Raw genomic sequence first — 21982 nt, 5'->3', positions numbered from 1 at the left:
GGGGGGGGGGGACCAGGAAAACCGCGAATTGTCAGGGAAATTTTAATTACCGGAAATACAGGGAACTGTCAGGGATATTGTCAAAGGGCAAGCTCGCATATTTGCACTTAGCAAACGGTAATTGCAGTAGCTGCATTCATTTCATCCCAATTGGATTGGAAATGACCCTAAATCATTCGGGACCAGAGCAAGTTTCACGATTCTTGCCAGCAGTTCGAACGAGATATATTACTTCCGTGGCAGACTTGCACAGCTAAGGTCAATACTTGTAGAAAAAAAAACAAAAAAACTCTCCGTTGTATAAACAGTGTGTCTGGGGGGGGGGGGGGACCAGGAAAACCGCGAATTGTGAGGGAAATTTTAATTACCGGAAATACAGGGAACTGTCAGGGATATTGTCAAAGGGCAAGCTCGCATATTTGCACTTAGTAAATGGTAATTGCAGTAGCTGCATTCATTTCATCCCAATTGGATTGGAAATGACCCTAAATCATTCGGGACCAGAGCAAGTTTCACGATTCTTGCCAGCAGTTCGAACGAGATATATTACTTCCGTGGCAGACTTGCACAGCTAAGGTCAATACTTGTAGACAAAAAAACAAAAAAAAACTCTCCGTTGTATAAACAGTGTGTCTGGGGCGGGGGGGTTGGGACCAGGAAAACCGCGAATTGTCAGGGAAATTTTAATTACCGGAAATACAGGGAACTGTCAGGGATATTGTCAAAGGGCAAGCTCGCATATTTGCACTTAGCAAACGGTAATTGCAGTAGCTGCATTCATTTCATCCCAATTGGATTGGAAATGACCCTAAATCATTCGGGACCAGAGCAAGTTTCACGATTCTTGCCAGCAGTTCGAACGAGATATATTACTTCCGTGGCAGACTTGCACAGCTAAGGTCAATACTTGTAGAAAAAAAACAAAAAAAACTCTCCGTTGTATAAACAGTGTGTCTGGGGGGGGGAGACCAGGAAAACCGCGAATTGTGAGGGAAATTTTAATTACCGGAAATACAGGGAACTGTCAGGGATATTGTCAAAGGGCAAGCTCGCATATTTGCACTTAGCAAACGGTAATTGCAGTAGCTGCATTCATTTCATCCCAATTGGATTGGAAATGACCCTAAATCATTCGGGACCAGAGCAAGTTTCACGATTCTTGCCAGCAGTTCGAACGAGATATATTACTTCCGTGGCAGACTTGCACAGCTAAGGTCAATACTTGTAGACAAAAAAACAAAAAAACAAAAAAACTCTCCGTTGTATAAACAGTGTGTCTGGGGGGGGGGGGGACCAGGAAAACCGCGAATTGTCAGGGAAATTTTAATTACTGGAAATACAGGGAACTGTCAGGGATATTGTCAAAGGGCAAGCTCGCATATTTGCACTTAGCAAACGGTAATTGCAGTAGCTGCATTCATTTCATCCCAATTGGATTGGAAATGACCCTAAATCATTCGGGACCAGAGCAAGTTTCACGATTCTTGCCAGCAGTTCGAACGAGATATATTACTTCCGTGGCAGACTTGCACAGCTAAGGTCAATACTTGTAGAAAAAAAACAAAAAAACTCTCCGTTGTATAAACAGTGTGTCTGGGGGGGGGGGGGGGGGGGGGACCAGGAAAACCGCGAATTGTGAGGGAAATTTTAATTACCGGAAATACAGGGAACTGTCAGGGATATTGTCAAAGGGCAAGCTCGCATATTTGCACTTAGCAAACGGTAATTGCAGTAGCTGCATTCATTTCATCCCAATTGGATTGGAAATGACCCTAAATCATTCGGGACCAGAGCAAGTTTCACGATTCTTGCCAGCAGTTCGAACGAGATATATTACTTCCGTGGCAGACTTGCACAGCTAAGGTCAATACTTGTAGACAAAAAAACAAAAAAACTCTCCGTTGTATAAACAGTGTGTCTGGGGGGGACCAGGAAAACCGCGAATTGTCAGGGAAATTTTAATTACCGGAAATACAGGGAACTGTCAGGGATATTGTCAAAGGGCAAGCTCGCATATTTGCACTTAGCAAACGGTAATTGCAGTAGCTGCATTCATTTCATCCCAATTGGATTGGAAATGACCCTAAATCATTCGGGACCAGAGCAAGTTTCACGATTCTTGCCAGCAGTTCGAACGAGATATATTACTTCCGTGGCAGACTTGCACAGCTAAGGTCAATACTTGTAGAAAAAAAACAAAAAAACTCTCCGTTGTATAAACAGTGTGTCTGGGGGGGGGGGGGGGGGGGACCAGGAAAACCGCGAATTGTCAGGGAAATTTTAATTACCGGAAATACAGGGAACTGTCAGGGATATTGTCAAAGGGCAAGCTCGCATATTTGCACTTAGCAAACGGTAATTGCAGTAGCTGCATTCATTTCATCCCAATTGGATTGGAAATGACCCTAAATCATTCGGGACCAGAGCAAGTTTCACGATTCTTGCCAGCAGTTCGAACGAGATATATTACTTCCGTGGCAGACTTGCACAGCTAAGGTCAATACTTGTAGAAAAAAAAGAAAAAACTCTCCGTTGTATAAACAGTGTGTCTGGGGGGGACCAGGAAAACCGCGAATTGTCAGGGAAATTTTAATTACCGGAAATACAGGGAACTGTCAGGGATATTGTCAAAGGGCAAGCTCGCATATTTGCACTTAGCAAACGGTAATTGCAGTAGCTGCATTCATTTCATCCCAATTGGATTGGAAATGACCCTAAATCATTCGGGACCAGAGCAAGTTTCACGATTCTTGCCAGAAGTTCGAACGAGATATATTACTTCCGTGGCAGACTTGCACAGCTAAGGTCAATACTTGTAGAAAAAAAAACAAAAAAACTCTCCGTTGTATAAACAGTGTGTCTGGGGGGGACCTGGAAAACCGCGAATTGTCAGGGAAATTTTAATTACCGGAAATACAGGGAACTGTCAGGGATATTGTCAAAGGGCAAGCTCGCATATTTGCACTTAGCAAACGGTAATTGCAGTAGCTGCATTCATTTCATCCCAATTGGATTGGAAATGGCCCTAAATCATTCGGGACCAGAGTAAGTTTCACGATTCTTGCCAGAAGTTCGAACGAGATATATTACTTCCGTGGCAGACTTGCACAGCTAAGGTCAATACTTGTAGAAAAAAAAGAAAAAACTCTCCGTTGTATAAACAGTGTGTCTGGGGGGGGGGGGGGGACCAGGAAAACCGCGAATTGTCAGGGAAATTTTAATTACCGGAAATACAGGGAACTGTCAGGGATATTGTCAAAGGGCAAGCTCGCATATTTGCACTTAGCAAACGGTAATTGCAGTAGCTGCATTCATTTCATCCCAATTGGATTGGAAATGACCCTAAATCATTCGGGACCAGAGTAAGTTTCACGATTCTTGCCAGAAGTTCGAACGAGATATATTACTTCCGTGGCAGACTTGCACAGCTAAGGTCAATACTTGTAGAAAAAAACAAAAAAACTCTCCGTTGTATAAACAGTGTGTCTGGGGGGGGGGGGGGACCAGGAAAACCGCGAATTGTCAGGGAAATTTTAATTACCGGAAATACAGGGAACTGTCAGGGATATTGTCAAAGGGCAAGCTCGCATATTTGCACTTAGCAAACGGTAATTGCAGTAGCTGCATTCATTTCATCCCAATTGGATTGGAAATGGCCCTAAATCATTCGGGACCAGAGCAAGTTTCACGATTCTTGCCAGCAGTTCGAACGAGATATATTACTTCCGTGGCAGACTTGCACAGCTAAGGTCAATACTTGTAGACAAAAAAACAAAAAAACTCTCCGTTGTATAAACAGTGTGTCTGGGGGGGGGGGGGGACCAGGAAAACCGCGAATTGTCAGGGAAATTTTAATTACCGGAAATACAGGGAACTGTCAGGGATATTGTCAAAGGGCAAGCTCGCATATTTGCACTTAGCAAACGGTAATTGCAGTAGCTGCATTCATTTCATCCCAATTGGATTGGAAATGACCCTAAATCATTCGGGACCAGAGCAAGTTTCACGATTCTTGCCAGCAGTTCGAACGAGATATATTACTTCCGTGGCAGACTTGCACAGCTAAGGTCAATACTTTTAGACAAAAAAAACAAAAAAACTCTCCGTTGTATAAACAGTGTGTCTGGGGGGGGGGGGGGGACCAGGAAAACCGCGAATTGTCAGGGAAATTTTAATTACCGGAAATACAGGGAACTGTCAGGGATATTGTCAAAGGGCAAGCTCGCATATTTGCACTTAGCAAACGGTAATTGCAGTAGCTGCATTCATTTCATCCCAATTGGATTGGAAATGACCCTAAATCATTCGGGACCAGAGCAAGTTTCACGATTCTTGCCAGCAGTTCGAACGAGATATATTACTTCCGTGGCAGACTTGCACAGCTAAGGTCAATACTTGTAGACAAAAAAACAAAAAAACTCTCCGTTGTATAAACAGTGTGTCTGGGGGGGGGGGGGGGGGGGGGACCAGGAAAACCGCGAATTGTCAGGGAAATTTTAATTACCGGAAATACAGGGAACTGTCAGGGATATTGTCAAAGGGCAAGCTCGCATATTTGCACTTAGCAAACGGTAATTGCAGTAGCTGCATTCATTTCATCCCAATTGGATTGGAAATGACCCTAAATCATTCGGGACCAGAGCAAGTTTCACGATTCTTGCCAGCAGTTCGAACGAGATATATTACTTCCGTGGCAGACTTGCACAGCTAAGGTCAATACTTGTAGACAAAAAAACAAAAAACTCTCCGTTGTATAAACAGTGTGTCTGGGGGGGGGGGGGGGGGACCAGGAAAACCGCGAATTGTCAGGGAAATTTTAATTACCGGAAATACAGGGAACTGTCAGGGATATTGTCAAAGGGCAAGCTCGCATATTTGCACTTAGCAAACGGTAATTGCAGTAGCTGCATTCATTTCATCCCAATTGGATTGGAAATGGCCCTAAATCATTCGGGACCAGAGCAAGTTTCACGATTCTTGCCAGAAGTTCGAACGAGATATATTACCTCCGTGGCAGACTTGCACAGCTAAGGTCAATACTTGTAGAAAAAAAAGAAAAAACTCTCCGTTGTATAAACAGTGTGTCTGGGGGGGACCAGGAAAACCGCGAATTGTCAGGGAAATTTTAATTACCGGAAATACAGGGAACTGTCAGGGATATTGTCAAAGGGCAAGCTCGCATATTTGCACTTAGCAAACGGTAATTGCAGTAGCTGCATTCATTTCATCCCAATTGGATTGGAAATGACCCTAAATCATTCGGGACCAGAGCAAGTTTCACGATTCTTGCCAGCAGTTCGAACGAGATATATTACTTCCGTGGCAGACTTGCACAGCTAAGGTCAATACTTGTAGAAAAAAAAGAAAAAACTCTCCGTTGTATAAACAGTGTGTCTGGGGGGGACCAGGAAAACCGCGAATTGTCAGGGAAATTTTAATTACCGGAAATACAGGGAACTGTCAGGGATATTGTCAAAGGGCAAGCTCGCATATTTGCACTTAGCAAACGGTAATTGCAGTAGCTGCATTCATTTCATCCCAATTGGATTGGAAATGACCCTAAATCATTCGGGACCAGAGCAAGTTTCACGATTCTTGCCAGAAGTTCGAACGAGATATATTACTTCCGTGGCAGACTTGCACAGCTAAGGTCAATACTTGTAGAAAAAAAAACAAAAAAACTCTCCGTTGTATAAACAGTGTGTCTGGGGGGGACCTGGAAAACCGCGAATTGTCAGGGAAATTTTAATTACCGGAAATACAGGGAACTGTCAGGGATATTGTCAAAGGGCAAGCTCGCATATTTGCACTTAGCAAACGGTAATTGCAGTAGCTGCATTCATTTCATCCCAATTGGATTGGAAATGGCCCTAAATCATTCGGGACCAGAGTAAGTTTCACGATTCTTGCCAGAAGTTCGAACGAGATATATTACTTCCGTGGCAGACTTGCACAGCTAAGGTCAATACTTGTAGAAAAAAAAGAAAAAACTCTCCGTTGTATAAACAGTGTGTCTGGGGGGGGGGGGGGGGACCAGGAAAACCGCGAATTGTCAGGGAAATTTTAATTACCGGAAATACAGGGAACTGTCAGGGATATTGTCAAAGGGCAAGCTCGCATATTTGCACTTAGCAAACGGTAATTGCAGTAGCTGCATTCATTTCATCCCAATTGGATTGGAAATGACCCTAAATCATTCGGGACCAGAGTAAGTTTCACGATTCTTGCCAGAAGTTCGAACGAGATATATTACTTCCGTGGCAGACTTGCACAGCTAAGGTCAATACTTGTAGAAAAAAACAAAAAAACTCTCCGTTGTATAAACAGTGTGTCTGGGGGGGGGGGGGGGACCAGGAAAACCGCGAATTGTCAGGGAAATTTTAATTACCGGAAATACAGGGAACTGTCAGGGATATTGTCAAAGGGCAAGCTCGCATATTTGCACTTAGCAAACGGTAATTGCAGTAGCTGCATTCATTTCATCCCAATTGGATTGGAAATGGCCCTAAATCATTCGGGACCAGAGTAAGTTTCACGATTCTTGCCAGAAGTTCGAACGAGATATATTACTTCCGTGGCAGACTTGCACAGCTAAGGTCAATACTTGTAGAAAAAAAAGAAAAAACTCTCCGTTGTATAAACAGTGTGTCTGGGGGGGGGGGGGGGGACCAGGAAAACCGCGAATTGTCAGGGAAATTTTAATTACCGGAAATACAGGGAACTGTCAGGGATATTGTCAAAGGGCAAGCTCGCATATTTGCACTTAGCAAACGGTAATTGCAGTAGCTGCATTCATTTCATCCCAATTGGATTGGAAATGGCCCTAAATCATTCGGGACCAGAGTAAGTTTCACGATTCTTGCCAGAAGTTCGAACGAGATATATTACTTCCGTGGCAGACTTGCACAGCTAAGGTCAATACTTGTAGAAAAAAACAAAAAAACTCTCCGTTGTATAAACAGTGTGTCTGGGGGGGGGGGGGACCAGGAAAACCGCGAATTGTCAGGGAAATTTTAATTACCGGAAATACAGGGAACTGTCAGGGATATTGTCAAAGGGCAAGCTCGCATATTTGCACTTAGCAAACGGTAATTGCAGTAGCTGCATTCATTTCATCCCAATTGGATTGGAAATGACCCTAAATCATTCGGGACCAGAGCAAGTTTCACGATTCTTGCCAGCAGTTCGAACGAGATATATTACTTCCGTGGCAGACTTGCACAGCTAAGGTCAATACTTGTAGAAAAAAAAAACAAAAAAACTCTCCGTTGTATAAACAGTGTGTCTGGGGGGGACCTGGAAAACCGCGAATTGTCAGGGAAATTTTAATTACCGGAAATACAGGGAACTGTCAGGGATATTGTCAAAGGGCAAGCTCGCATATTTGCACTTAGCAAACGGTAATTGCAGTAGCTGCATTCATTTCATCCCAATTGGATTGGAAATGACCCTAAATCATTCGGGACCAGAGCAAGTTTCACGATTCTTGCCAGCAGTTCGAACGAGATATATTACTTCCGTGGCAGACTTGCACAGCTAAGGTCAATACTTGTAGAAAAAAAAAACAAAAAAACTCTCCGTTGTATAAACAGTGTGTCTGGGGGGGACCAGGAAAACCGCGAATTGTCAGGGAAATTTTAATTACCGGAAATACAGGGAACTGTCAGGGATATTGTCAAAGGGCAAGCTCGCATATTTGCACTTAGCAAACGGTAATTGCAGTAGCTGCATTCATTTCATCCCAATTGGATTGGAAATGACCCTAAATCATTCGGGACCAGAGCAAGTTTCACGATTCTTGCCAGCAGTTCGAACGAGATATATTACTTCCGTGGCAGACTTGCACAGCTAAGGTCAATACTTGTAGAAAAAAAAAACAAAAAAACTCTCCGTTGTATAAACAGTGTGTCTGGGGGGGACCTGGAAAACCGCGAATTGTCAGGGAAATTTTAATTACCGGAAATACAGGGAACTGTCAGGGATATTGTCAAAGGGCAAGCTCGCATATTTGCACTTAGCAAACGGTAATTGCAGTAGCTGCATTCATTTCATCCCAATTGGATTGGAAATGACCCTAAATCATTCGGGACCAGAGCAAGTTTCACGATTCTTGCCAGCAGTTCGAACGAGATATATTACTTCCGTGGCAGACTTGCACAGCTAAGGTCAATACTTGTAGAAAAAAAAAACAAAAAACTCTCCGTTGTATAAACAGTGTGTCTGGGGGGGACCAGGAAAACCGCGAATTGTTAGGGAAATTTTAATTACCGGAAATACAGGGAACTGTCAGGGATATTGTCAAAGGGCAAGCTCGCATATTTGCACTTAGCAAACGGTAATTGCAGTAGCTGCATTCATTTCATCCCAATTGGATTGGAAATGACCCTAAATCATTCGGGACCAGAGCAAGTTTCACGATTCTTGCCAGCAGTTCGAACGAGATATATTACTTCCGTGGCAGACTTGCACAGCTAAGGTCAATACTTGTAGAAAAAAAAACAAAAAAACTCTCCGTTGTATAAACAGTGTGTCTGGGGGGGACCAGGAAAACCGCGAATTGTCAGGGAAATTTTAATTACCGGAAATACAGGGAACTGTCAGGGATATTGTCAAAGGGCAAGCTCGCATATTTGCACTTAGCAAACGGTAATTGCAGTAGCTGCATTCATTTCATCCCAATTGGATTGGAAATGGCCCTAAATCATTCGGGACCAGAGCAAGTTTCACGATTCTTGCCAGAAGTTCGAACGAGATATATTACTTCCGTGGCAGACTTGCACAGCTAAGGTCAATACTTGTAGAAAAAAAAACAAAAAAACTCTCCGTTGTATAAACAGTGTGTCTGGGGGGGACCAGGAAAACCGCGAATTGTCAGGGAAATTTTAATTACCGGAAATACAGGGAACTGTCAGGGATATTGTCAAAGGGCAAGCTCGCATATTTGCACTTAGCAAACGGTAATTGCAGTAGCTGCATTCATTTCATCCCAATTGGATTGGAAATGACCCTAAATCATTCGGGACCAGAGCAAGTTTCACGATTCTTGCCAGCAGTTCGAACGAGATATATTACTTCCGTGGCAGACTTGCACAGCTAAGGTCAATACTTGTAGAAAAAAAAACAAAAAAACTCTCCGTTGTATAAACAGTGTGTCTGGGGGGGACCAGGAAAACCGCGAATTGTCAGGGAAATTTTAATTACCGGAAATACAGGGAACTGTCAGGGATATTGTCAAAGGGCAAGCTCGCATATTTGCACTTAGCAAACGGTAATTGCAGTAGCTGCATTCATTTCATCCCAATTGGATTGGAAATGGCCCTAAATCATTCGGGACCAGAGCAAGTTTCACGATTCTTGCCAGAAGTTCGAACGAGATATATTACTTCCGTGGCAGACTTGCACAGCTAAGGTCAATACTTGTAGAAAAAAAAACAAAAAACTCTCCGTTGTATAAACAGTGTGTCTGGGGGGGACCAGGAAAACCGCGAATTGTCAGGGAAATTTTAATTACCGGAAATACAGGGAACTGTCAGGGATATTGTCAAAGGGCAAGCTCGCATATTTGCACTTAGCAAACGGTAATTGCAGTAGCTGCATTCATTTCATCCCAATAGACCATTTGCAGTCCTCCCAAGCGCCCCGGCGCGCGCGCGAGGAATCTTGGGATCGGTGTTCTGTCGGCCCCCGTCGTCTGGCTGCTCTCCGTTGGAATCGCATCACCTCGCTCTAGACATACTTTTCATCTTCGTTGTTTATACTTAATAATCCTCTTTTTTATCTACTCCAGTGTATTTTTCTTGTTCATAAGTGTATCTATTTCGTTCAGCGCTTTGTATTTCTTCTGTATATTACGTGTTTTTGTGCATATTCCATCGTTTTCGACGCGGCCGTCGACGGACACCACGCCGCTTCGTTCGCCGCTCCCGGGGTGAGTACTGACTGTTGCCGTTACGCTCTATCCCGCTCCTAGGCCGTTCATTTAACTCGTGTGCGGTCGCGAGAGAGCAGTTTCGAACATCACTACAAATGTCACCGCTGTAAGCAGAGAAATAAAGTAGTCATCACGAAGCGAAGGCCGACATGCCTTCGCTTCGTGATGCGCTCGCCCTGTGAAATGTGAGCGTGGGATATCGAGTACTGCTTGCGTGCTCAACATTCGGGACGGTGCTTTGTCGTTGCGATCTTTTTGCCCTTCGGACGCTTGCGAAGCTGTACCAGCGGTCGGCGTGCCTCGGCAGCGCTCGTCAACAACCGTCCGCGCGGCGTCACTTTTCTCGCGTTCGCTGACCGTCCGCGAGCGCCGGTGATTCATCGTCGCGGCTGGTATGCGTATGTAGTACATCGCATAGCTTCACAATCGCTCTTAACAGCGGTTGTGAGTTGAGCGGGCCCTTAGCAAGCGAGTTATGTCAGCAACTGCAACTTTGAAACTGATGGTCACTTCACTTATTTATTTCACTATTCGAGATGTCAGCTGAATGTAGTATCTTCTTAGGTCACCCTCAGAAGCCACATGACGGGCGGTACAACCTGCTGTGTACCGGGCTGTGCCCACACCACTCTCACTGCCAAGCATGTGTCCTGGAATCGCTTTCCGAAGAACAGCCATCTACGCAACATTTGGGTACAGCGAATCAACAGGAAAGGTATTTACCATATTTTTTTACTTGTTATCTACACTTTCCTGACAATGATCAGGAAGGTACAGTGTGTGTACTGTCCGACGTGGCCCAAGTCATTTTACCCATATGTACAACATACCTGCGAAACACATTTTTTTTAAAAATAAAAATAGCATTCATTATTTTTGACCTATAAGTGCAACATACGACTGAAACAAAAAAGACAATCTCAAAGAATCCCAGATGTTGCATGTGCCCTTTTCACTCTCTTGGCCACTTCCACCTGCACCGACATACCAATATTTGATTGCATCGCAGGAATGTCGCTTCATCTCACTACCCTACAGCTAAAGCAAAGATACTCTCACAGTGCTTCTATCATTTTCAGCGTGCATCCACTCCAGGTTTGTTAGGCATAAACTATGTGCTTGTTCTTAGTGCCCGCTGCACAATGGTACTGGAAGTGTTTAGAAGGCGGTGGGGTGACGATGGGGGAGGAGGAGAACTGAATTCTACCCCCTTGCCCGGATAGTTTACTGACGCCCCTGTTCAGACGCCACGGCTGCTGCATCCATTCTTACCACTGAGATTGAGTTGCACTTGCTCCAAAGTTGAATGGGTGAATCTTAATATGGTGCTAACTGCTTCTTTTGCATGCAGGTACCACTGGACGGTTCTCTCTGTGGACGCCAACCTCTGACAGCAGAATATGCGGCGCTCATTTTAACGAAACTGGGAGAAAGAAGTACGAGGACAAAGCTCCCCGGTTTTTTCCAACCAGGACATTTCCGAAGTGTATGTTATTTGCCTATTTTTGTTTCTTTCTGCAATAGTTGTTTTTCCCTGCTTATATTCTTGCTTGTGATCACTGTATACATGGGTCGTTTCTCACGTGAGCTACGTCACTGCTGGTGGCGTCTGGTGATTTGTGGACAGCGGTGCTACCCAGTGAGCATGGCGAAATACGTGACCTACGGAAGCAATCATCGCTCTCATAGAAAAAGACGGAGCTTCAAGCAATCGTAATGTCAGATTTTGTAGAGCTGCAGACATAATAACAATGTTTTGTCTGAATACATGAGATCTCTCAACGGCTAGACGACGCAAATGGACTGCAATCGAAAAGAGGTTTTGCGACGTGCGGTTAAGTAGCATCAAGGATATCACTGAAACTGAAAAAGTATAACATTCTCGTCCGTCATTAAATTTGCAGTGGGAATAGGTGGCATATAAACCTACTGACTGCCTTTTTCAAGGATTTGGCTTGGCTTAGCTAGCTTGCTGCTCAAGGCACCAGGGGATGTCGCTCTGCTGCCTTCATCTCTGATGGCCCCAAATGACAGCTTTTAATCCAGCTCTCTCGTTGTGGAAAGTAGTGAAGGCTCTGCATGTTTCCTGTCGTACATTGAAGTGCCAGCTCATCTCGACTCTAAATAACAGCAGTGTGTTTGAACGGTACCAGACGATGCTTCTTTATATTTCCGACTGCTCTATCTGACACAGTCGGTCACAATGCAAGAGGACTTCAGCGAGCTGGAAAACACTCTCTTAGCACATAGAAAAACATAGGAGAAAATGTACCAACATGAATTCTAGAAATATTTTGAGCGAAAACTGACGTCAGGTGCAAGGACTCTATAATTACTGTCCACCGTGTTTGCTTGACTAGGCAGCTTCCTAGTGACCATTCAAGCAGATAGAGTTGGACATGCCTTGTCAGGAGTTTGCGGTCGTAATATGCTTGAGCCAACTGCTTTGTAAGAAGTTGCAGCTGTGCATATCGTTCGTGTCACAAATGGAAACACATATGAATGCGGAAATATAATTATGTTTAATAAAGGGCCCTTTAGGCAAGTATGGACAGCCTAAGATGGCACCGAATATAGTCGATTTCACAGTAACATGGCAGGTGGCAGACTCTATAACCCCTGTGAACTGATTGAAGTGTTGAAGTCAAATGTATGTGACAGCTCTTTACTAGAGAAGTGTACTCTGATTGGCTCGCTTGGGACAAACCTTTTGTTGTGTGCCAAACTATGTTGAATAAGGATATAAACTTTGTTCCCTTCTTTTATACGCCGGTGGCTGTTGAATGCACTTCGTCTCAGAAAGAACTGCAACAATCGCTATTTGGCTACAACATTCCAGACCAGCTACCAAAGGGTAGAAACAGTGACCGCTATTGATCCAGCTGAGCTCTTGGTTGTTTGACATGTTATGTGCTCCGTACAGTGTAAGCTGTGCCCTGTGCTAGACAGAATTCCAGCCGGTATGTAATGCTTATAAAATAATTGCGTGAACAATTGCCTTATCCTTGCCTGCAGATGTTGCGGCCTGCCCAAAGGTCCCAAACATGATCTGCGCAAGGAAGCGCCATGCGCTGCAGCCGCTGCCGGCCTACTTTCTGTCGGACCTTGACCTGGCACAGACCGTGACCCTGCCTGCTAGCCAGGAGCCAGCACAACCCGGCAGCCCCTTGGCCTCCGCTGGTGCCCCTGACACTGATGATGTAATAGCTAGCGGTAAGCTCCTAACATTGAGCATCAGTGTTGCTCGTCTGTTTATTTGGCATCCCTGTCAACTGTGCAGCAGTCCCGATAGGTGCATGGAACACTTACATGCAGTACGTCGAACTTTACAAACTGTACTAACTCAGTCACCGCTGGCTATAGCACGCAAGTTGTGGCCGTTCCATACTCGCAGCACCATATGGCACGGTGCACTCTAAGATACCGCACATGCAAGGTACCCGCGGAGTTGTTCTTTCAGATTGCGGTCACACCCTCACTTCATTGTCTGCCAGGTACAAAGGAGATGCTGCCACAGCCCTGCTTGCATGTTATTTGCCTCAAGATCCAGATTGAAAAGTGGGGACACATGCTTTTGTTTATCCATTGTTTCCTACAAGACAAGCGGCGATTCTCTGGCGTCCACAAAAAAACCATCCCCACTTTTGTTATGGAGCACGGGCAAGGCTATGCATGCTCTTAGAATTCGCAGTTGACTCCAATGCATGCGCACGAACGCTGCACCGGAGCCTCTCAGGGCTTCGAGTTAGCGTCCGCAGCATTCTCCGTGCTCCAAGTAAGTGTAGAACAAAGCTTAGTTCCGCATTTCCCCGCAGCACCCCTGACGATCGGATCTCAAGGCGAATAGCCAGCATTCCCATTATAGCTCCTTCGTGTGGAACAGAGCAGCATTAAAGAGGTCATAAACCGACTCAGTTACTTCTGCTAAATGCTGCTGTCGCACAATAAAGCTTGAGAACAAGCAATATTCTGCTCTTCCTCACAGCCAGGTAAAATAATCACATGATTACTGTTAGGGGTTAGCTGCTACTGTTGGCGCAGTGATTAGACACAAGCCCAAGCCCCAATAGTTACCATGGCATTGATTGTAACCAAATAGTCAGGTGCTCACTCAGTGCTTGGGTCCAGTTCATAAGCCGTCTGTATTCAAGTGTCGTCACCCTGGTGTGAACCCTAGGCTTTCTCAACATTGTGATTTCTGACTGTAAATTAGCCTTCTATTCCTCAGAATATAACCTTGGCAGGGGAGCCTCTGGTTTGTGGTATATAGATTATTATATAGATTATATTTGTGCTACAGACGTCAGTATGCTTGTATGAGGTGCAGAACATCCAAATGCATATCGTTTCTTGGCCCCTTTAACATGTGATGCTTTTTTTGTATGGCACATGATATGCTATTTGGCAGAGCCAAGGCAATTACAAGGAGAAAGCCTAGTTTTTTGTTTTGATATTTGACTGCAAAAATGATGTGATATTTATTTTGCTATCTCCCCATCTGGCAGACCACCAGTACAGCATCACAGGATGTATCGATCAAGCCCTGCGTGATCGCATCAGGCAGCTAGAGGAGCTCGCTTCTGCAAACGAGAAACTGCGCAAGGACAACGACCGTCTACAGAAAGAAAATGAAGCTCTGCGGAAGAAAGTAGCCCATCTTGAGGAGATGTATGACAAAGCAGAGGAGGTCATCGATGCTACAATCCCCTTTCAGAACTTCACGCTCACAGCCGTGCAACAGGACCCAAAGAAACTGGCCTTCTACACGGGATTCGACTCCCTGGAGAGATTTCTCGCCTTTTACAAGTTTGTTCAGGCAGGTTATGAAGCTCACAAGGAAAGTCAAGGTCCGCAGAGAAGGTCACCTTATCTATCCATGGATGATCAGCTGCTGCTCGTGTTGTCCCGCCTGAGGGTGGGACTTTTGGAGCAGGACCTTGCATACCGGTTTCGTATCCACATCAGCACAGTCAGCCGGGTGTGGACATTCTGGATTGGTTACCTAGCGGACTACCTTGCTCAACTCAACTACTGGCCGTCGCGACAGGTTGTGAACAAGCACATGCCGGAGTGCTTCATCGAGGCGTATCCATCGACGAGAGTCATTCTGGATTGCACGGAAATCTTCATCGAGACACCTAGCGACTTCAGGGTGCAGAGTGATACCTACTCAAGCTACAAGTGCCACAACACTGCCAAGGGACTGCTGGGCATCACCCCCAATGGGTTCGTGTCGTTCGTGAGCGACCTTGCCCCTGGCCGCGTCTCTGACAAAGCCCTGACCGCATGTTCCGGGCTATGCAACCTTCTTGAGCCCGGAGACTCTGTCATGGCGGACAGAGGCTTTTTGATCACTGAAGAGGTCGAAGCTGCAGGGGCTAACCTGAACATTCCACCTTTCCTTGGGGGAAGGCTACAGCTCTCCCTGGAGGACGAAGCGAAAACTAGGGCGATTGCGAAGGTCCGGATCCACGTGGAACGAGTGATTGGACAAATGAAGTGTTTTCGAATCTTGAGGGGTACTTTCCCAAACAGTATGAGCAAGAGCCTGGACTCTATCTGGAAGGTCTGTGCTTTGCTGTGCAATTTCACGAGAGAGCCACTGCTCAGTCGAAGCTAGAGCTGCAGTCTTGTGGCTTCGTAGATGGTCGTGGAGAAAAAAGAGGCCATATCTCTCTATCTAGCTCACTTCAGCTCCGGCAACTTTTTGTGCCCACACGCCCTCATGACCCATGACGACCATTAGCACCGACTACGGCCCTCGGGACTTTCCTCTACCCAACGAAATGGACTCACAACCCACCGAGGCCACGCTGGCTTCTCCCGCTGTCTGAAGCTTACCGCTCAATGCACCACCCACAGCCGGTGCAACCACTCCTGCCGTCACGTCGCTTCTTGATGCACCACTTGTTGCCGCGTGAATTCAACCTGCGGTCTTTACTCAGAATCCATTCTCCATCCTCGGCGACGATGATCCCGAAAGCAAGTTGTCGCCCCTCAACAACAGTTGCCACATCCGCACTGCCGCCAATGAAACGAAGCGTGCTCGTGGCATTTTTTTCTTCGGCGCCGCTGCGACTAAGCTTACCACCTCACCCCGGTGCATCCAACGTGACTCGAACCCTGACTCGTTCCCCCTGGAGGACGGATGGCATCCTGTCTCTCGCCGACGTAAGGCGGCCCCGCCCGCGGCGCCTCCAGCAGCATCGTTCTGCAGTGAGTTCTCCCACACTGTCATTCTACGGCCGGCCAAACCATGCCGCATCATGGACGGGGTCTTTCTTGCCATTGACTCTGCAGTTGCTGCACAGATAGACCTCAGGTCTCCTACACCATTGCAGCCCCCTACCAAGTGAGGTACCTCGACTGCAGTAATCAACTTGCAGTTGATGCTGCTTTGTCTCAAGTGTGCGATGCATTCCTCAATGTAACATACATCCCGATCGGCACTCTGCAGGTCTCCGTGCAAGGCTACGAGGCCATTCGCCGTGGCCAGGTTCGCGGATTCATAAAAAAAGTCTGGCGACCTGGATTCTGCGTCCTAAAAAACCTTCATTGCCGGAAATCTGCTATCCTCCAGGCCGGTCCTCTCACAAACTCTGGGTCGGCACTCATTACATTCGACGGCACCAGCCTCGCGTTGCCCAGTGCCCCAACAGCACCCAAGCCAACGGCACAACACAGCGTCGTCAGTTGCCTTCATCAACATCCAAAGAGAAGCCGGCGTCACCACCAGTGACGCCTGAAACTAGCTCCTGCTCAGCAAGCTGTGCTGTTATCTGCGCCCAAAGCCCTCATCGCAGCACCGAGGTCTGCGAAGCAGAAGACTGACTCCCGCCCGGTGCTCGCCACAAAACTCCTAACGCCGGCACACAACATCACCGCCGACCTCACACAAGTCCCAACATCAGAACCGCCTCGGACCACCTTCGCAGAATCAGCGAGAGCTGTCAACAGCACTAGTGAGACGCCTGCCCTACTTCCGTCAGGGTCAGACTTTACTGGCTTGCAACAACAAATCACCCTTTTCACAAAACAAATGCTGGCAGCCACGCAGCGAATTCCGACGATGCAAAACTCGCTGTTTACTCTCGTGGATACCTGCACCCGTGCAGTAATCGGGCGCCTCGCGATGCAGGGCATCATTCCGTTCGGCGGCCCCCCACTATCACCACGCAAACATGGTTAGCGCCCCCAGGATTGTTCAGTGGAACTGTTGCTCGCTTAAACAGAAGAAGGCAGACTTCATCGAAAAATTTTATCTTCACTCGTCATCCGACATGGCCGCTGCGTTTGCTCTACAAGAAATCAACGGCCCCCTCCCTTCTTTGCCACAGTACGATGGACTTGCTCCGAACATTGAGACTAGTGCCCCCTTGCCTTGGATTCGTTCCGCCCTGTACGTTCATCGATCAGTGTGCTTCACTCTTCTCGACACCTCACAGAGGTGCTCTGCAATGACCAGCGTTACGGGTTGCCGCCAATTCCTCAACGGCCCGTTTTTCTCTTCTCTGTCTATGTGGCTCCAGACACATCGCTAAACCGCTGGACAAGGCAGCCGCTAAACATCCCTTTTTTTAAGCACTTCGCCCGTCTTTATCCAAAAGACGACGTTCCCGTTTGCGGTGATCTTAATGCCAAACACACGCATGGGGCTACGACATTGACCTTCCCCACGGCACGCGGCTTCTTGCAGACCTCACAGGGCTGAAACTTTCGTTCCTCAACATCCCAGACACCCCCACACGTATCAAACAATCCTCCCAACAGCAGGACACCTGCCCCGACTTTACCTGTGCTCGTTACCCTCGACGCTGGAGATGGCATGTCGCCGGCGACCGCCTCGGCGGTGATCACCTCCCCATTATTTTACGCTACGACTTCCTATCCGCAACCCTATCTCACTGTCGCGCCTGCTGCGACACATTCTTCACTAAGTGGGACAACTTCCGAGCAGCTCTTTCTTCTGTCATGGAACTTGCTGGCTTTTCCGACATTATACAAGCTATCCAGTCCGCCCACAAGTCTGCCACAAAGCGGCTAACCGTACCGGACGATGCCGCTTTGACGAGCATTTACTTACTGGACCGCCGCATTCACCTGTTGGCCTGTTACCGCCGTTCTCGCAGACCACGACGACTCCTCAAACCTTCACATAAACTCCAAAAGACTATCTCGTGCTACACTTCGGAACTCGCTTCCAACTGCTGGACTTCCCTGTGCAGATCCATCTCCGGCAATAGCCATCTTTCGAAAGTTTGAAGGCTCCTCCGTTCTCTCCTCGGGGACCACAAACCTAGGCAATTTGCTGCCACTGTTGCCCTTCGCAAAGGTGTCTCTCCCGAGGAGCTAGCTGAACGGGCCTCGGACGTCTTTTTTCCGCAACCAGCGCAACATGACTCTGGATGCTACACTTGTGTTCACCCTGTCACCAAGCTCTTGGGATGGATTGCCCGTTCACCCTCCACTCGCAGTGCACCTGGCCCCCAACAACGTCACAGTCGGGCAACTTCAGAACCTCCCTACGGCACTCAAGGAAACCATACTCGCCGAGATCAACCAGGTGACTCCAGACTACTGAAGCCCCAGGAGTCCCTGATCGCTGCCACTTGTCTCATTCGCCCTGGAAGCTCCCGAGAAGATTAAAAGCTTTTCCTCTTTTTATGCCCAAACAGCAGGGCAGATATGGTGGCCACTTCTTTGGTCGTTAAATAAATGTTTCAAAGCAAAGGTAGATGGTCATGATGAAAGAAATCAAGGACGTTAGGATTCCTGTCAGAAGTACTCAACGCAATAAAATGTTGTCCAAACTTGCCAGGTTTTAATTTTAGATTGGTTGCACACTACACGACAGAGTAGCGAGCATTTGATTATTCTTAATTTTTAACTAGGACTGATTAAATTAATTTCAATACTTTTGGATGTTTTATTTTAATACACACATATCCTCTAAAAAGGGCGGAAATGTAGTGGTTAATAAAGAAAAATAGACGTAATGGTGGGGCCACAGTCGACTCCTAGCAGAACTGTTTGGTGGGGCAACAGGCAGACTGAGATTAAAGCCCCTCTATCCTGGGAAAAGTGGCGCCATTCATTGTTGTGGAAATTCTCGAGACACGTACCGTGTGCCACTTCTGGGAAGGACATGGCGTCTGAAATCTAGCTCAGTGCTGCGCTGTGTCGCCATGATCTTCCCAAGGGCTGCATGTTGCACGTGCCTCGTGCATCGACGCACTTTGCGCTACTTTTAAAACATGAAGGGGCTTTAACTGAGATGCCATTGCGTGTGCCACAGGCAAAAATTCAAGATGTTGAAAACAAGCTGTTGCATTGTAAATTGTGCGAATTACTAAAATTCTCCGTCAATATGCCCCAGCAAATGAAGATTAGAGGGTTTACAGATTAAACCAAAGGAAGATGTCTGTCACCCCAGAGGAAGAACATGTGGGGACCTTGACGTGCAACCAAAATTTCACCATCAATAGCGCTGAAATCAGTAACGACACTACCGTAAACCAATTTTGCTCCCAGGTGGGCCGCCGGAAGCGGCGTTGGTAGCCACAGCACATGGTCGTTGTTGGAACTTTCGCGCATAATGCAGAAGAGGATCATGCCCTCTTTAGGTGTCACACGCTCTCATACCATCTTTAGTGTTTGTGTGTATGGCGCGTGCTTTGGACGGTTTCACAACTGACGACCACGCGCATGCTAGGCTGTGAAGATTACACGCTGGGGCGTGGGTTTGTAAACAATGGAAAAGTGTATGAAATTTAGCATGCACAGTGCACAAACTCTATTTTCAGTACACAAATATTGCGACTACTATATCGGACAGAGGTACGCGCTACAGTTTGCAACAAATTCTTGTGCCGACATGAGCAGTCTGAGGCATTCCAACTACTTGTCATGACAGCCACTTTCAGTTCACAAAAGTTGGTTTATTATATGTTCTCCAAGTCTTTGGCATTAAAAATGAGGTTGATTCCTTTGTGACACTGCCGTGCCGGGCTGTGGCCGGCGGTGAAACTGCACAGCCCACCAGCGACGGCAAGCAACCAACTGAGCGTCCAGAGCTAGGAACCAAAAGGCACCTTTATCACACGAGGCAATGGCTTTTTACACAAGACGTGGGCACAGTGTTTGCAACCCGATTACCGAAAGTGTCCAAACTTGGCACTAGCACCGCCCGCAAAATCCCCCCTTTAGAATGTTCAAGGAGAGTATCGGACACCTTGGCTGTGAAAAAAAACAAAGTTTTACAGATTGAGTCTCTTGGGAGCGACCACTTGTCTTCCAGAATGGGTTGAGTAGTGTCGGCCCGTACCATCACCACGAACACGTGGTGGTGATGCTGGACGAGGCACATCACGATGACGCGAGTAGACAGGTCCACCTGAGGCCGAACCGTCGACGGAAGCTAGGGGTGACGCCGGCCTCGGAGAGACACAACAGCACCTGCCGCAGGCGTTGGTCATGTTCCTTTTTCGTTCTGCCGAAGACTAGGATGTCGTCGACCATGTTGACCAATCCGTCTAGGACTTCCAAGATCCACGCCACCTGTCGCTGGAAAAACTCAGGGGCCGACGTGATGCCAAATGGGAGTCGGCAAAAGCAATAACGCCCATACGGCGTAATGAACATCGTAAGCTCTTGAGAGTCCTTGGAAAGCTTGACCTGATGGAAGCTTGAGGTAACTTTGAGCTTCGAGAAGACTGCCGCATCGCCCAGAAGTCCCAGGACTTGATCGACGGTGGGGAGCACATGACGTTCTCTCGGGACAACTTGATTTAATTTTGTAAAGTCGATACAGACACGGTAACCTCCCGACGACTTTGGAACCATGAACAGTCCAGCGTCCCGAGGTGTGGGGTTGGTGACACGCCGAATGGCTCCGTCTTGCTCCAGTTTGGCCAGTTCTGTTTGCACCACCTCGCGCAGGGGTATCGGTATGCGGCATGGAACACTAAGTGAAAACGGAACCGCATCCGGGCGTAGCCGAATCTTGTACTCCTCCTTGAGCGTGCCGAGACCTCTGAAAAGTCCCTGCGGTGCCGGCACTTTCATGTCGTCCAAGAACTTTACCACACCCAGAGCCTGGATGGCTGGGAACCCCAGCAGGGGCATAGAGAGGGACTTGATCACGTACAGACGCTGATGACCGGTCTTGCCTCGCCACAGGAGGGTAGCCATGAAGTACCCAATGACTTTTAGCGACTGGTCTCCTGGTGCTGTCAGCAGGTCGTCGACCTTGTCCAGATGATGAGGTAAGTTCGGGAAGGCTTCCGAAACAGCAGACGCCTCCGCGCCGGAATCTACCTTGAATATCGCCGTGTAGTTGTCGACATTGACCTCAACGTACTTGGCCTTGGCCTTCTCAGTCTCGAGGATTGCGTGGAGCGGTAAGGAACGCCACCTTGCTCTGCTTTCGTTTCCGAGCGCAACAGACGTCCGCGAAGTGGCCCTTCTTCTTGCAATAATTGCACAGAGACTGCCGAGCAGGACAGTCTGAGCGTGTGTGGGGGGCCCGACTGCAGTAGCTGCAGGAACCTGGGTCGTTATCGCCAAGTGAAGACACTGCTGATGCGTCGTCTGACCGTTTTGTTGTCTTGCGTTGGTGCGTCGGACCATGACAAGACTTGGTGGCGTCAACGTTGACGGTGACCTGGACACTCTCGACTCCCGCGAGCAGTTTTTTTCTTTTTCGGCGTCTTCGATCTGCCTCACCTGCGTCCACGCGTCCTTGAGGCTGAGCTTGGCTTTCCAGCAGAGCTGGCCGGACAGGCGTTCGTCGCAAAGACCAACAACGAACCGGTCGCGAACCAGGCGTTCTTCGACTTTGGGGGACGGGTAGTTGCACCACTTGACAAGCTTGCAGAGCTCGGCGTAGTAACTGTCGACGCTCTCTCCCGGCTGCTGAACCCGCTCGTGGAACCTCGAGGACTCTTACACCTCGTTGACGGGGTACAGGAAGTGTTCCGAGAAGCGCTTGACCACCGTGTTGTAGTTGTTCAGGGAGGCGGCGTTCAAGCCGAACATGTCGAGAAGGACCCG

The 21982-nt window shown here is 47.4% G+C and overlaps 1 protein-coding gene across 1 annotated transcript; it reads left to right on the top strand.

Moving 5' to 3' along the window:
- The first annotated feature begins 9605 nt into the window (after positions 1 to 9605).
- On the top strand, positions 9606 to 20760 carry LOC121046876. Its single transcript, XM_040501564.2, has 5 exons — positions 9606 to 9928; positions 10496 to 10646; positions 11283 to 11417; positions 12947 to 13144; positions 14437 to 20760. Exons 2-5 carry the CDS (start codon positions 10514 to 10516, stop codon positions 15549 to 15551), a joined length of 1581 nt encoding a protein of 526 aa, XP_040357498.1. The 5' UTR covers positions 9606 to 9928; positions 10496 to 10513; the 3' UTR covers positions 15552 to 20760.
- Positions 20761 to 21982: the final 1222 nt, after the last annotated feature.

This window comes from Ixodes scapularis, unplaced genomic scaffold (genome assembly GCF_016920785.2).
Source record: "Ixodes scapularis isolate PalLabHiFi unplaced genomic scaffold, ASM1692078v2 PGA_scaffold12__126_contigs__length_90152505, whole genome shotgun sequence".
In the NCBI taxonomy this organism is placed as follows: domain Eukaryota; kingdom Metazoa; phylum Arthropoda; class Arachnida; order Ixodida; family Ixodidae; genus Ixodes; species Ixodes scapularis.
Note: the sequence above shows the minus strand (reverse complement) of the source record. Positions and strands in the feature narration are given on the sequence as shown.